The sequence below is a fragment of the Myxine glutinosa genome, chromosome 9 (genome assembly GCF_964187855.1).
Source record: "Myxine glutinosa chromosome 9, kmMyxGlut1.1, whole genome shotgun sequence".
NCBI classification, from domain to species: Eukaryota; Metazoa; Chordata; class Myxini; order Myxiniformes; family Myxinidae; genus Myxine; species Myxine glutinosa.
The window spans coordinates 58,577,048-58,590,694 of record NC_136269.1 but is presented as its reverse complement, the minus strand read 5'-3'; the positions used below and the strand labels follow the sequence as shown (position 1 = coordinate 58,590,694).

Below are 13,647 nucleotides of genomic sequence, written 5' to 3'. Positions count from 1 at the left end.
CTTTGCACTTTTTTCAAATAATGCACCGTTTATTCCAGCAAATTGTTGAAATTAAAAAATCTTTTGGTATCCGTATATGTATTTATTTGGTTTGCAGTGGAAAAAAACAAAAAAGCTGAAAGAATTACTAAATCTTAGCTTATTCCACACAGAAATTCTAAAATGGCCCGGACAATATATTGGCACCTTTTAGAAGTTTTTTTTTTTTTTTTTTTTTTTTTGTATACTGAATCGAGGCTCGTGAAAGAGCTAACATTTACTTCACAAACAAATCAACCAGACAAACAAAATATATAAAAAGAGGGAGCGTAAGACAAGATGGGGAGAAAAGGGGAAGCCCACAAACACAACATTTGAGAGCAGGGAGATGTGTGGGAGGGAGAGGGCTTGGGGGGAGGAGGCGTGGGAAGGGAGGGGGGGGGGGGGCGGTGGGAGAAGTATAAAACACAAGGACACCAAGGACTTCCAGGACAGAAGTTGGTATTTCAAAAAAGTGGAATTGGGGTGAAATTAGCAGGGGTAGAAAAGATCAAGGTTTTGGATGGGGGAAGATAAGAGATGGTGGTGAACAGCTGTTTTAAAGACCTGGAGTGTGGAGTGGGATTGAAGAGAGTGAGGGAGTTTGTTCCAGAGGCGGGAGAAAGGAGGAGTGAAGGTGAGCAGAGAGTCTTGATTTTACCAGTTTAACCATAAGAGGGTTGCAGGCAGATCTTGTGCGACCTGTAGGAATATTTGCGGGACAGAGCCCAGAGAGAGCTGGGGGGGGCAAGGCCAGAGAGAGCTGGGGGAGCAAGGCCAGAGAGGAGTCGGTAGAAGACGGAAAGACCACCAACCTGCCTGCGGTGAGTGAGTGAGAGGCCCTTGGAGTTAGCTTCATCGCGGGAGATTCCAATGATTCTGAATGCTTTGGTTTCAACAGCGTGAAGACGAGCTAGGTGTGAGGCAGGAGCACCAGCCCAGAGGGGAGAGCAGTATTCCATTGAGCTGCGGATGAAAGCCTTGTATGTGGTGAGGAGCTCAGGTGTGCCAAGGAAGGACTTAGCACGACGGAGGATGCCCAGTCGGCGACTGGCTTTGGAGGCCAGATTTGAAATGTGGTTTTCCCAGGAAAGATCATGGCAAATAGCGAGACCCAAAAGCTTGAGTGACAGAACTTCTTGGAGAGGATTATTCAGAAAGTGGATGGGAGGGTTGTCCAGTTGGTCTTTTCGGAGAGACATCGTAAGAGTGTGAGATTTGTCAGGATTGAAAGACATGTTCCACTTGTTTGCCCAGTCTGTAATTTTGTCCAGGTCTGCAGAGAGTGAGGAGGCTGCAGACTGCCGATCTGAGGGATGAAGAATGGAGCGACAGAGAGTAGAGTCATCAGCAAAGAGATAGAGAGGATTTTCAAGAGAGTCAGAGAGATCATTGATGAAGACCAGAAAAAGCACAGGGCCCAGAACACTGCCTTTGGGAACTCCAGCCTGAACAGGAAGAGGAGATGGGAGAAACCCATTCAGAGCCACACGTTGACTACGACTAGAGAGGAAGTCCGCCAGCCATGCGTGGAGATTTCCATGGATACCAAAAGAGGAGAGTTTGGTGAGCAGAGTGGGGTGCCAGACCGTATCGAAGGCACGTGATATGTCAAGGGAGACGGCTCTAATTTCCTGTTTGGCATTGAGGACCTCCATCCATTGTTGAGAAAGCAGAAGTAGCATGTCCAGAGTAGAGTGACCAGGTCTGAAACCAAATTGATGATCAGAGATCAAGCCATTGGACAAGAGGAAAGATTTCATATCTGAAGCAATGATGGATTCCATGACTTTGCTGATAATTGGGAGAAGGCTGGTTGGTCTGTAGTTGCTGGGATCTGTTTTTGCACCTTTTTTGTGCAAAGCGGTGATGTTGGCAGATTTCCAAGCAGATGGCAGATGACCTTGAGCAAAAGAGAGGGTGAAGAGAACAGAGAGAGAGAGTGAAAGAGCGGAAGAACAGGATTTTAGGACCCGTGGGCTGATGCCGTCAGGTCCAGGTGCAGAATCAGAGTCGAGGGTTGACAGAAACTTTTCCACCTTGTCAGGAGGAAAGGACACAGAGTCCAGGAGCAGCTGGGTATGACTGGGTACGGTGGGTACAGAGAGGGATGGGTTTGGGACACAAGATTTAGAGGCAAACACAGAGTTGAGGCATTCAGCTTTTTCACATGCGGAGTCAGCCGTGTGGCCATTTGAGGTGAGGGAGGGGATGGAGGGGGAACAAACACCAGAAACAGATTTGACCAGACGCCACCAGGATTTGGAAGAGGGAGACAGATAAGAGAGTTCGGTCCTGAGAACGGAGAGATATTGTTTCCTGGCTCTCCTGAGGGTGGACACACACTTGTTTCGGGCTTTGTGAAAGGAAATGAGATTTCCTTCCGTTGGATTTGCTTTCCAGGAGACGAAAGCAAGTTGTTTCTGGGCAATAGCCTCACCACAAGATTCCGTGTACCATGGACGGGAGGAAGGGTATGACAACTGAAGACGAGATGGGATAAATAGAGTTGTTAGACAGTTGTTAGTTGTTGTTAGTTGTTGTTCTTCAAGTTGTTAGACATAATTAGATTTCAAGCAGGTGATTCTCCTTTACTTTGGAATTGAACTCACCTGTGGTGAGTTGCAGGTGCCTGTAATATAAAAATCACTCATTCAACCAGTTTGAATGGAGAAAAAGAGTCATTCTGCTGTTTTGTGTTCCTGTGTGTATCGCAATGAGCATGGAGAAAAGAAAGAAAAACAGTCAATTATCTGAGGAGGTCAGACACAAGATTGTAGCCAATCATGGACAATCTCAAGGCTACAAGTCCATCTCCAGAGACCTTCATGTTCCTGTGTCCACCGTACGCAATGTTATCAGGAAGTTTAAGGCCCATGGCACTGTAGCCAACCTCCCTGGACGTGGCCGCAAGAGAAAACTTGATCGAAGATTGCAGCGAAGGATTGTTCGAATGGTGGAGAAAGCACGTCGATGAACTGCCAAGCAGATTCAAGCTGACCTTCAGACACAAGGTACGACAGTTTCAACTCGCACCATCTGTCGCCAACTAAATGAAAGGTAGTTCTATGGTAGGAGACCCAGGAGGATAGAGACATAAGAAGCCTGACTGGAGTTTAAAAAAAATACTTGAACAAGCCAAAATCCTTCTGGGAGAATGTCCTGTGGACAGATGAGACCAAATTAGAGTTTTTTGGTAAAGCACATCGTCTCTATGTTTACAGAAAACAAAATGAAGCCTTCAAAGAAAAGAACACCTTCCCTACAGTCAAACATGGAGGAGGTTCAGTGATGTTTTGGGGTTGCTGTGCTGCCTCTGGCACTGGGTGCCTTGAATGTGTGCATGGCATCATGAAATCAGGAGATTATCAAGGCATTTTGGAGCGCAATGTTCAACCCATTGTCAGAAAGCTGGGTCTCGGTCGAAGGTCATGGGTTTTACAGCAGGACAATGACCTCAAGCACACTTTAAAAATCACTCAGGAATGGTTCAAGACAAAACGCTAGACTGTTCTGAAGTGGCCAGCAATGAGTTCAGATCTAAATCCCATTGAACACCTGTGTGGAGTTCTGAAAACAGCAGTTGGGAGAAGGCACACTTCAAATCTGGGAGAACTGGAGCAGTTTGCACAAGAAGAGTGGGCCAAACTGCCAGTAGAGCAGTGTAGGAAGCTCATTCATGGCTATAGGAAGTGCTTGACTGCAGTTGTTTTGTCCAAAGGCCATGCTACCAAATATTAAGTCTAGGGTGTCAATAATTTTGTCAATGCCATTTCTTTTTATTTACTGATTTTAAGGGATATATTAAGTTCTGAATGAAAAATAAAGGTTCTGTAATATTAACAGTGAAATAAAGAATTGTGGAGACCAAATACCAAATACAACTTATTTTTAGAGAAAATTGTGAGTTATTTGCAAAAAGTGCAAGGGTGCCAATATTTTTGGCCGCGACTGTACAAGCATCTTTAATTTCGATAATATAATTTATTTGGCAACAAGTAGAACTGGGGAATGAGTGTGGACGATGACGACAGATGATTGTTTGGATGTTATAAAATAAAAATAAGTAATCCAGCCAGTGTATGTTTACTTTGTGATTAACAGTCCCCTTCCCATGCGATTAAAATAAGACGAACAATGGAGCCGAGGCACGCAGCGTCGGAGAGTAATAGGGCTGCAGATTATTGTCAAAAAGTGCCTTAAAATGGCGGAACTGGCAACTGGCCTCCTACCAGCTACTTTTGGTATTTTTTATAAAGGAGGGGCTTTGACAAGTTCATAAACCAAAAATACCCAGAATACCTCTGGGGGAACATGCTTAAATGACGTCATCAAAATGGCTGCCAAAATTGTAAAGTTTGGCATTGTGTCGAGGTGCTGACGTGATACCCAACCGTTTATATAGTAGTTTTACTGTCGAGAGAAAAAAACATCAACCTTTTCCTGGGATGAACACTTTCATTTGTGGAGAACCAGAGAATAAAAAGTAAGGAATAAAACTTACAGCAGCGAATATGAAGCCAGCAGAAGTTCGTGAGAATGTGCTTACAACAATGGTTCTGATTACAAAAATGATTCACAAATACTTCACCGTGCAGTCAGTATTATTCGCAGAGACATAGAAAAATTACAACCAACAACTGAATACCCTAATACCCAAGAAATTGATCTTAATACATCAGCTGCGTTTAATTTAAATATTATATAAATATTATTTAAATATTTAAATGAAAATTATTAAATTAATTTAAATGCATTGCATGCATGCATTTGCAATGCATGCATTTAAGTTAATTTATTATTTAAATGTTATTTAAATATTATTAAATATAATTAATAATATTATTTTTAAATATTATTAAATATTAATATTATTAAATAGAATATTTAAATCAGATGGTAGTATCATTTTATTACAGATCAGGACACAGGGACCCTCAATGTAAAAATAAAATACAAAAACTTAATAAAAATGGAGGCCATATTGATGACGTCACTTGTACATGTTCCCCCAAGGGGATTCTGGGTATTTTTGGTGTGTGAAGTAGTCAGGGCCCATACTTTCTTTAAAATATCAAAATTAGTTGGTAGGAAGCGAGTTGCGACTTCACCCTCATTTTCCTGCTCAATCTGCAGCCCTATAAGCATTACCGGTAAAGAAAAGTTTAATGCATGAAACGACACCATCTTGAATTAACTCCGGGCCTCACCATCTTAAAACTCATCACACATATATTTCGAACACGTACCTCGTTCAGGCAAACAGCACAGCACCGAGCCCATGGTGCAACTCGATTTACATTTACAAATACATCTCCCAATGACAATTACAACCCAAGAACCACAAGGTACAAGGAAACACCAAATACACATTGTTACGTGCTCCTCCCCAAACCCCCTGGTCACGGTGTACCTCCGAGCCCCGAGAGGAGTCACGGCAGAAAGATGTGTTATTCGGTGTCAAAGATTAATGGTGAAACCACACCAATTGTTACCAACAAACAAATATTGTATTACGGTCACACAAGAATAACAACACAAAAACAATAGTAATCAATTGTACAACCAATATATATTTCCTATGATGGTACCAAAAGGTTCGTACAATAAAACTCACTGTGCTCCAAGTGAGCGAAAATAAGAACATTCCCAATGTCTCTATTCCCGCATCAAGCCAAAGTCGTATTCCGGCATCAAGCCAAAGTCGATCCACTCCAGTGATCGTCCGTACGATGTCGTATCGAGACCAGAATCCCGTTGGGTTGACAGTTACACTGCCAAAGATGGACGAAGGTGTCCTCGAGAAGCGACGGGGAAATCACACCTTTAGGTATGGACGTCTGATGGCTCTCAATCGGCGAACCGCAGATTTCCCACTCCAAAAGCCACGTTACACACACACACACCAGATTAATGAATGAATGTGGTGAAAATGGTTGAAGCGGTGAAAAACCTTGAGCGAAGCGCAAAGCGCGCGAGTCAAAATGGCCGACGGCCCGTTCTCGAGGCGTAACGGCAATCCAACGATTCACTTCGGAATTGACCGCAAAACCTGTCACACAGGTTTATCTGTCACAGCGATGAAAACTCTGTCGCAGGAATCTCTTTCCTGCGAAACCCAAAGTTCACTCGTGACCCTCATTCGCTAATCGTTCGCTCCAGACCTCGAAGCAGCTCGGCTTTCTTGTCGAACTCACTCGCTCCGCCTTTTTCCTCCTCTTCCTCTTCCTCGTCGTCCGGTTCCGGTTTCATTAAAAACATTAATTTTTTTACCTTTTGAAAATAGTAATATCTATTTACCTTAAACGACAACAATAATAGTACATGGAATCAAAAATGTTTACAGTGGATGAAAACCACAACAACGGAAGTGACGAATCCGTAACACACATGTTCTTCGACTTCCAGTCAATAACAATTAAAACAACTTCCGTGCGTGTCTGAATGTGGATGTTGAATAAATAAAATCTTCTACACCGCTAATGAAGAAAGTGACAGCACAGTGTCGAGTGAAGAGGCAGAGAGATTCTGCCCCTCCGCAAGTGTGACTTGTTATTTGTTTGTTATCTATTTATTGTTTCTTGTTTGGTATCTATTTATTTGTGTATATGAAAAACCACCCCAACATTCCCAGCCAAAAATGCATCCCCCATTTAATACATGGGTTTCTATGGGAAAATATATTTCGTTTAACGCAGTTTCGCTTATCACAAGATTTTGTGGGAACGCAACCCTTGCGATAAGCGAGGACTTACTGTCCTACTTGTGAATGTCTGCAGCTGTAGAGGAACTGGTGTGGAGTTTGAAACAGCAAAGGGTAGCTTTGTTATGAAATGTTATCAGTATGTGGTGGTTGTTTTTGTCCGAATTGGTCATGCTTTCATGTCAAAACTATGCGTTTACCTTTGTTGATACAGACACGAAGGAAGGGAAGGGCATCCGGCCATAAAAACATTGCCTCAAAAAGAGAACCATGACAATTACAACTACATGTGGGCAGGGTACAGCCCGAAGTGGAGATCGGTTTCTGAGGTTTGGGACATGGAATGTAGGGACAATGACAGGGAGATCAGGAGAAGTGGTGGAAGTATTGGTCAGAAGAAGAGTGGACATATGTTGTGTGCAAGAGACGAGATGGAAGGGAAGTGGTGTGAGAATGGTGAAGGGTAGGCAGGGACAGAAATACAAGTTTGTGTGGCAAGGGTGCCTGGAGGGCGTGAATGGTGTTGGTGTCCTGTTTTCTGAGGAGTTTGTAGACAGTGTGGTGAGTGTGACTAGAGTGAGTGATAGGTTGATGATGGTGAAAATGATAATTGGAAAGCTCTTGGTGAACGTCATCTCGGGATATGCTCCGCAGGTTGGTCGAAGCGATGAAGAGAAGGACAAGTTCTGGTGTGCGATAGAGAAGCTGATGGAAAACGTGAAAGATGAGGAAGTTGTTGTGGTAGGAGGAGACCTAAATGGACATGTGGGAAGGAGTATGGATGGTTTTGATGGAGTTCATGGGGGTTACGGATATGGTGTGAGAAATGGAGAAGGTGAAAGGATTTTGGAGTTTGCTGATGGAGCTGATTTGTTGATTTGTAATACTCAAGTCCAGAAAGAGGATAATAAGCTTGTTACATACACGTCAGGTGGGTCGCCGACAACCGTTGACTACCTGATGGTGCGTAGGCGAGAAAGGGGGCACCTCCGGGACACAAAGGTGATCCCGGGGGAGGAGGCTGTTTCACAGCACCACTTGGTTGTCTGCGACGTAAGGGTGAAAGGTGCGAGGAGAGCTCGGCGGGTGAAGTACCAACCGAGAATGAAGGTGTGGAGGTTGAAAGAGGTGACAGTAAGGGAGGCATTAAAAGAGAGGCTGAGTAGGGTCGAGGATGATGTGGTTGAGCTTGAAAGTGGTTGGATGTCAATGAAAGCTAGTCTGTTGGGAGCCGTTGGTGAGGTATGTGGATGGACAAAAGGACCACCGAGGCACTCGGAAACATGGTGGTGGGATGATGAAGTTGGAAAGAGGATTGACGAGAAGAGGAAGAAGTTCAAGGAGTGGCAGAAGGCGAAGGGTATGGGAGCAGAAACAGCAGAGCATGAAAGTTATAAGGCAGCCAGGAAGGCTGCAAAGAAAGAGGTAGCAAAGGCGCAGGAGGCATGTAGGAAAATGTTCGGAGAACGCTTGGATTCGGAAGAGGGTCAGAAAGCAGTATTCAGGATTGCAAAGCAGATAGCGAAAGAGAGGTGTGATGTGATGGGGGTGAGTTGCTTGAAGGATGAAGTGGGACAAATCGTTGTCGATCCAGATGGAATTAAAGGAAGATGGAAAAGATATATGGAAATGCTGTTGAATACAGAGAATGAATGGGATGGCAACATAGAGAGTAACCCAGTTTTAGGACCGGCAGAGAAGATAACTGAGAAGGAAGTTGAGGAAGCGATAAAAGCAATGAAGGATAGAAAAGCGGGAGGGCCGACTGGAGTTGTGGGAGATATGTTGAAGGCAGCAGGAAGTTGGGTTGTGAAGAGAATAATAATAATAATAATAATTCATTTATTTTGTATAGCGCTTTTCATGAAGCCCAAAGGCGCTTTGACAGAGTGCAAAACATAATGCATAACAAAACATGAAAACAACAATTGCAAAAAGACAAGAATCAATAGGGAAATATTTAAAGCAAAAGGAGGGAGAAGGAGAAGTGATAGTCAGGGGTTAAATGCTGTGGGTTGAATGTTGAATGCAGTGCTGAACAGGTGGGTCTTGAGTGATGTTTTGAATGTGGTGAGTGAGGAGGAGAATGACAGATCTGTAATCTGGTGGTGAAAGAAGGCCGCATTCCAGTGGATTGGGAACTGAGTACCCTCGTCCCTCTATACAAGGGGAAAGGTGACCCTCTGGAGTGTGGCTCGTACCGAGCGATAAAGTTATTGGAGCATGGAATGAAGGTATTGGAAAGGGTGTTGGAGAGGAGGATAAGGAAGAAAGTGAAGATCAACGAAATGCAGTTTGGATTCATGCCAGGAAGAGGAACGACAGACACGCTTTTCATTGTGAGGCAGTTGCAGGAGAAGTTCATGGAGAAGAGGAAGAAGTTGTTTCTTGGGTTTGTTGATCTGGAGAAAGCATTCGACTGGGTTCCACGCAAAGTATTGACATGGGCATTGAGGAAGCTAGGAGTGGAGGAATGGTTGATCAGAGTAGTGATGGCAATGTACAAAAGAGCATGCACAGCTGTAAGGACGAAGGACGGGAACAGTGGTGAGTTTGAGGTGAAGGTGGGAGTGCATCAGGGGTCGGTACTAAGTCCACTACTATTTGTAGCTGTGATGGAGGTGCTGGCTCAGAACGTAAAGGAGGGTTTACCATGGGAGTTGTTGTATGCAGAGTATCTGGTGTTGATTTTGGAAAGTATGGATGGACTGAAGGAAAAGATGAACACGTGGAAGGAATGTATGGAGACAAAATGTCTGAAGGTGAATATCGGAAAGACGAAGGTGATGGCAAGTGGTAAAGCATATGGTGAGGTGGAAAGAACTGGGAAGTGGCCCTGTGCTGTGTGTAGGAAGGGTGTCGGAGTGAACTCCATTCAGTGTACAATGTGCGCTGAATGGGTTCATCAAAAATGTAGTGGTCTGAGAGGGTCATTAACCAGTGTGGCAGCTACATTCAAATGTAAGGTGTGCACAGAGGGAGCTGCAGATGGAGGAAATGTTGAGTTCGATCTTGGAGACGGCGTGAAGCTGGAAGGTGTGAAAACATTTTGCTACCTCGGAGACATGCTGAATGGAGAAGGTGGATCAGACTCGGCAACGGTTGCTCGAGTGAGATGTGCATGGAAGAAGTTTCGGGAATTGAGTGGCGTGCTGATGATGAGGGGAGTGTCGTTGAAGCTGAAGGGAAAGGTGTATGCTGCATGTGTGAGAGGTGTTATGATTTATGGGAGCGAGACATGGGTAATGAATGTAGAGCAGCAACGAAGGTTGGAAAGGGTGGAAATGCGAATGGTTCGACGGATGTGCGGAGTATCGTTGAGAGAGGAAGACAAATGATGAATTGCGAAAGATGATGGGAATAGAGCCTGTGATTGATGCTGTGAAGAGGAACAGGTTGAGATGGTTTGGTCATGTGTTGAGGAAGGATGAAAGTGACTGGTTGAGAAGAGTGATGGAAATGAATGTAGAAGGAAGTATAAGGCGGGGAAGACCGAGAAAGACTTGGCTAAAGATGGTGGAAGAAGAAATGCGGGCAAGGGGGTTAACAAGGAGAGATGCAGAAAATAGGGCAAAATGGAGAAGATTGTCATGGGGACCGCAAGGCTAACCCCCACTCTAGCAGGGAAAATGGCCTTTAAAATGCATGTTGTGTTGTGATACAGACACGTGTTCTATAGATGTAAGGACTCTGATTCAGGATGTAAATATTCCAGCTCGGACTCAGATTGCCAGAATTCGACCACATCACTGTGTGTTCAGTAGTGATGGATGTAATTGTTAACATAGGTATGCTTCTTCGTATGCAGGTAGCATAATTTCCTAGGGGACACAGCTATGCCGCTGATGCAGTGCCCCCTGTAAATTAGAGCAGGAATTTGTCATTTGGCAAGATTGCAGGCGATATCTCACCTACTCCACAATGGACACCGTGGTATCCTTAAATTCCATCAACGAATGCCGGCAGATGGTACGTCCAGTTTAACATCCATCCGATCCACATTGATGAATGGTGCTGCCTGTGAAACACCAGGATGACAGTTTAGAGCTGGGCCTTGATTTGAACCCAGGCAAGACAGCCTAGAGGTGTGTGTGTATCCTGCCAGCCCAATACGCATGCTAAGATTTATAAACTTCAGCATTATGGTGCGGGGCATGAAAGGCATCAGACTAAAACTTTGAAATGGCAAAATGAATTTGAGGTTGTTACGACATCGAAGGAAACGATTCTACACTTGTGTTTCTTGCAGTCATTCGGGAAGAGTTTGAACGACTCGGCACATGTTGACCGGCAGCGATTTCCTGCACCACTTTGTGCCAAACTTCCCTTTATGGACACGCACAGAACCCACACAGTTACCAGCCCAAGCCTTGGCAGCAAAAGTGTGAAAACCAAGACTTGTCGGCAGGTAGCTGGAGGGTTACACCGCTCATATCGGCGAATCTCCCCTTCTGTTCCCCTGTCCCCCTTCCCCTCCTTTCAGCTTATCCCACATGTCTTTGTCTTGCCTTCGATTTGGACTTAGGTGGTCAACGCATCCATATATGGATGTTTTTCTTCCATCGCCTGTAGAACCAAGAGCCCAGCCGCCCTTAACCTTTACAGACTTTGTTGATTTTAGTATCGAACTACCAATAGATGTTGCCTACTTTTAATCTGTTTTGGTGTAACTGCTTTTACTGATTTGGATTATGGAGTGAATAAATTAAAGGGATGATGAGCAACTGCATGAGTTGTTTAATGCATAAATGAGACTGCTGTGGTTGTTCTGGCAACTCCTGGCCACATGTAGAGCAGATATTTTGCTATAATCTCTTATAGGTTGATACATTTGGTAGATAATTTCTTATTTTTCTTAAAGTTCATGCTAACTTATCACTATTCATATGCTCCTTTTTACCCCTAACCCGTACCAAGACAGACCAGAATGCTGGTATTGTCTCTATTTAAATTTTGTAATGCGCTGCAGGAAGCTTACCTCACTCTCTTGACAGAGCTGTCGTGGGTGAGTGCACTGATCTGATGTTATTGTATTGGTGCTGGGGTGAGTGTCATAGGTTTTAGCCAATGCTTTGAATGATTGGGTTCTGAGTGAGGAAGGGGTGGGAGTGGGGACGGGGGTTCATAAACGGGAAGATTAGCTCTGCATGGCTTCTTATGTTTGGTTTCATTTTTGTTTCACAGAGTTAATATTGATTAATAAAGGTTTCTTGATTTGCGTAGCTATATCACTTTGTTGCAAATGATTATTTATTCATACTTTTTATTTGCTTTACATAAGGTATCCTTCATCTTACTATAATTCACCAAATATCCGTCCGTCTGTCTGTCCGTCTGTTCGAAGGTACCGCAAAAACGGCTGAACCGATTGCAACGATATTTTGGGTGGGTAATCCTAGGATCTCCAGGAGTAAAATGGCAATATTGTTTTTCCAATTTCAACTTTGGCCTCCAGCATTTTCAGGTTTGGACTCCCACATAACGTTATTTTCCCGGGTGCCGCACAAATGGCTGCACCGATCGGCTGCACGGCTGCACCGATCTGACTCGGTGACCTCGGACAAAGACCTTTTATAAGGACATGGGTTGAATCCCTGCTTGAGAGAATGCCAACCCCCTCCCCGCCATCACGGTCGTCTCTCCAACTCACAATCCCACGAGATATGCGGAAAGGACGACCCAAAACCAATTATCTTCTTTTTGATTCATATATACACAAAGAATTAAGTTAAGCACCCCCCCTGTTTTTTTACAACCTCGCACATTACAAGTTTGTTGTCGTCAAAACAGTGTAATATACCCATGATATTGCTATATTTTCTGGAGAAGTGATATTATGGTCACATAAAAACATAACAATCATGCCGTTTTCAATATTTTATTCTGAATAATTTAAGGTGAAATTTTTTGGGAATTTTAGGCATATTTTCACCTCAATTTAAGTATGGAGCTATAGGTCCATCACGGACAGTGTGGATGACGTTTATGTTTTCTAACGTACAGTCATTGTTCTGAGAAGACCTCTAGCGATCTTTGCGTCAATAACGTGTGTAGGACCCACGTGATCGGATCACTGACTCAACCCTACGTCTCATAGACCCTGTAAGCCGTCGTATGCGTTGCTGTGGCAGGTTGAACCCCCTCGAGCACGTTTGGGACATGTTGGGACGACAAATTGCGAAGATGGTCCCTCCAATAGCCAATCTGGATGAATTGGAACGTGCATTACATCGGGAATGGAACAACCTGCCACAGCAACGCATACGACGGCTTACAGGGTCTATGAGACGTAGGGTTGAGTCAGTGATCCGATCACGTGGGTCCTACACACGCTATTGACGCAAAGATCGCTAGAGGTCTTCTCAGAACAATGACTGTACGTTAGAAAACATAAACGTCATCCACACTGTCCGTGATGGACCTATAGCTCCATACTTAAATTGAGGTGAAAATATGCCTAAAATTCCCAAAAAATTTCACCTTAAATTATTCAGAATAAAATATTGAAAACGGCATGATTGTTATGTTTTTATGTGACCATAATATCACTTCTCCAGAAAATATAGCAATATCATGGGTATATTACACTGTTTTGACGACAACAAACTTGTAATGTGCGAGGTTGTAAAAAAACGGGGGGGGGGGGGGGGGTGCTTAACTTAATTCTTTGTGTATATAAACATCATTAAAAGTAAATAATGACCTCGGCCAAAGTTCAAACGACGTGGGTTTAATCTCTACATGAGAGAATTCCACATAGCTATTTGGCGGTGTATAAGCTAACAGATCGTTGTCTCCATCGATCTTGCCAAGGCCGTAACACCTATCGGCTCAAAATCCTTTTAACTGTTGATTTGGTAGTTTTTACAATGAAGAAAACATTAACAATGTTGTTAAAAGTTTATTTTGTGATTGGAGATATGTTG

At 43.8% G+C, this 13,647-nt stretch overlaps 1 protein-coding gene across 5 annotated transcripts in view; it reads left to right on the top strand.

The window, feature by feature from the left end:
• Positions 1-11,947, top strand: part of LOC137415994 (uncharacterized) — a 120,164-nt gene extending 108,217 nt beyond the window's left edge. For all 5 annotated transcript variants that reach the window (XM_078784382.1, XM_078784384.1, XM_078784381.1 and 2 more), the window contains exon 14: positions 10,971-11,947. In XM_078784382.1, the coding sequence (XP_078640508.1) occupies positions 10,971-11,008 (38 nt within the window). In that variant the 3' untranslated portion in view covers positions 11,009-11,947. The remainder of the gene's footprint in view (positions 1-10,970) is intronic.
• Positions 11,948-13,647: the final 1,700 nt, after the last annotated feature.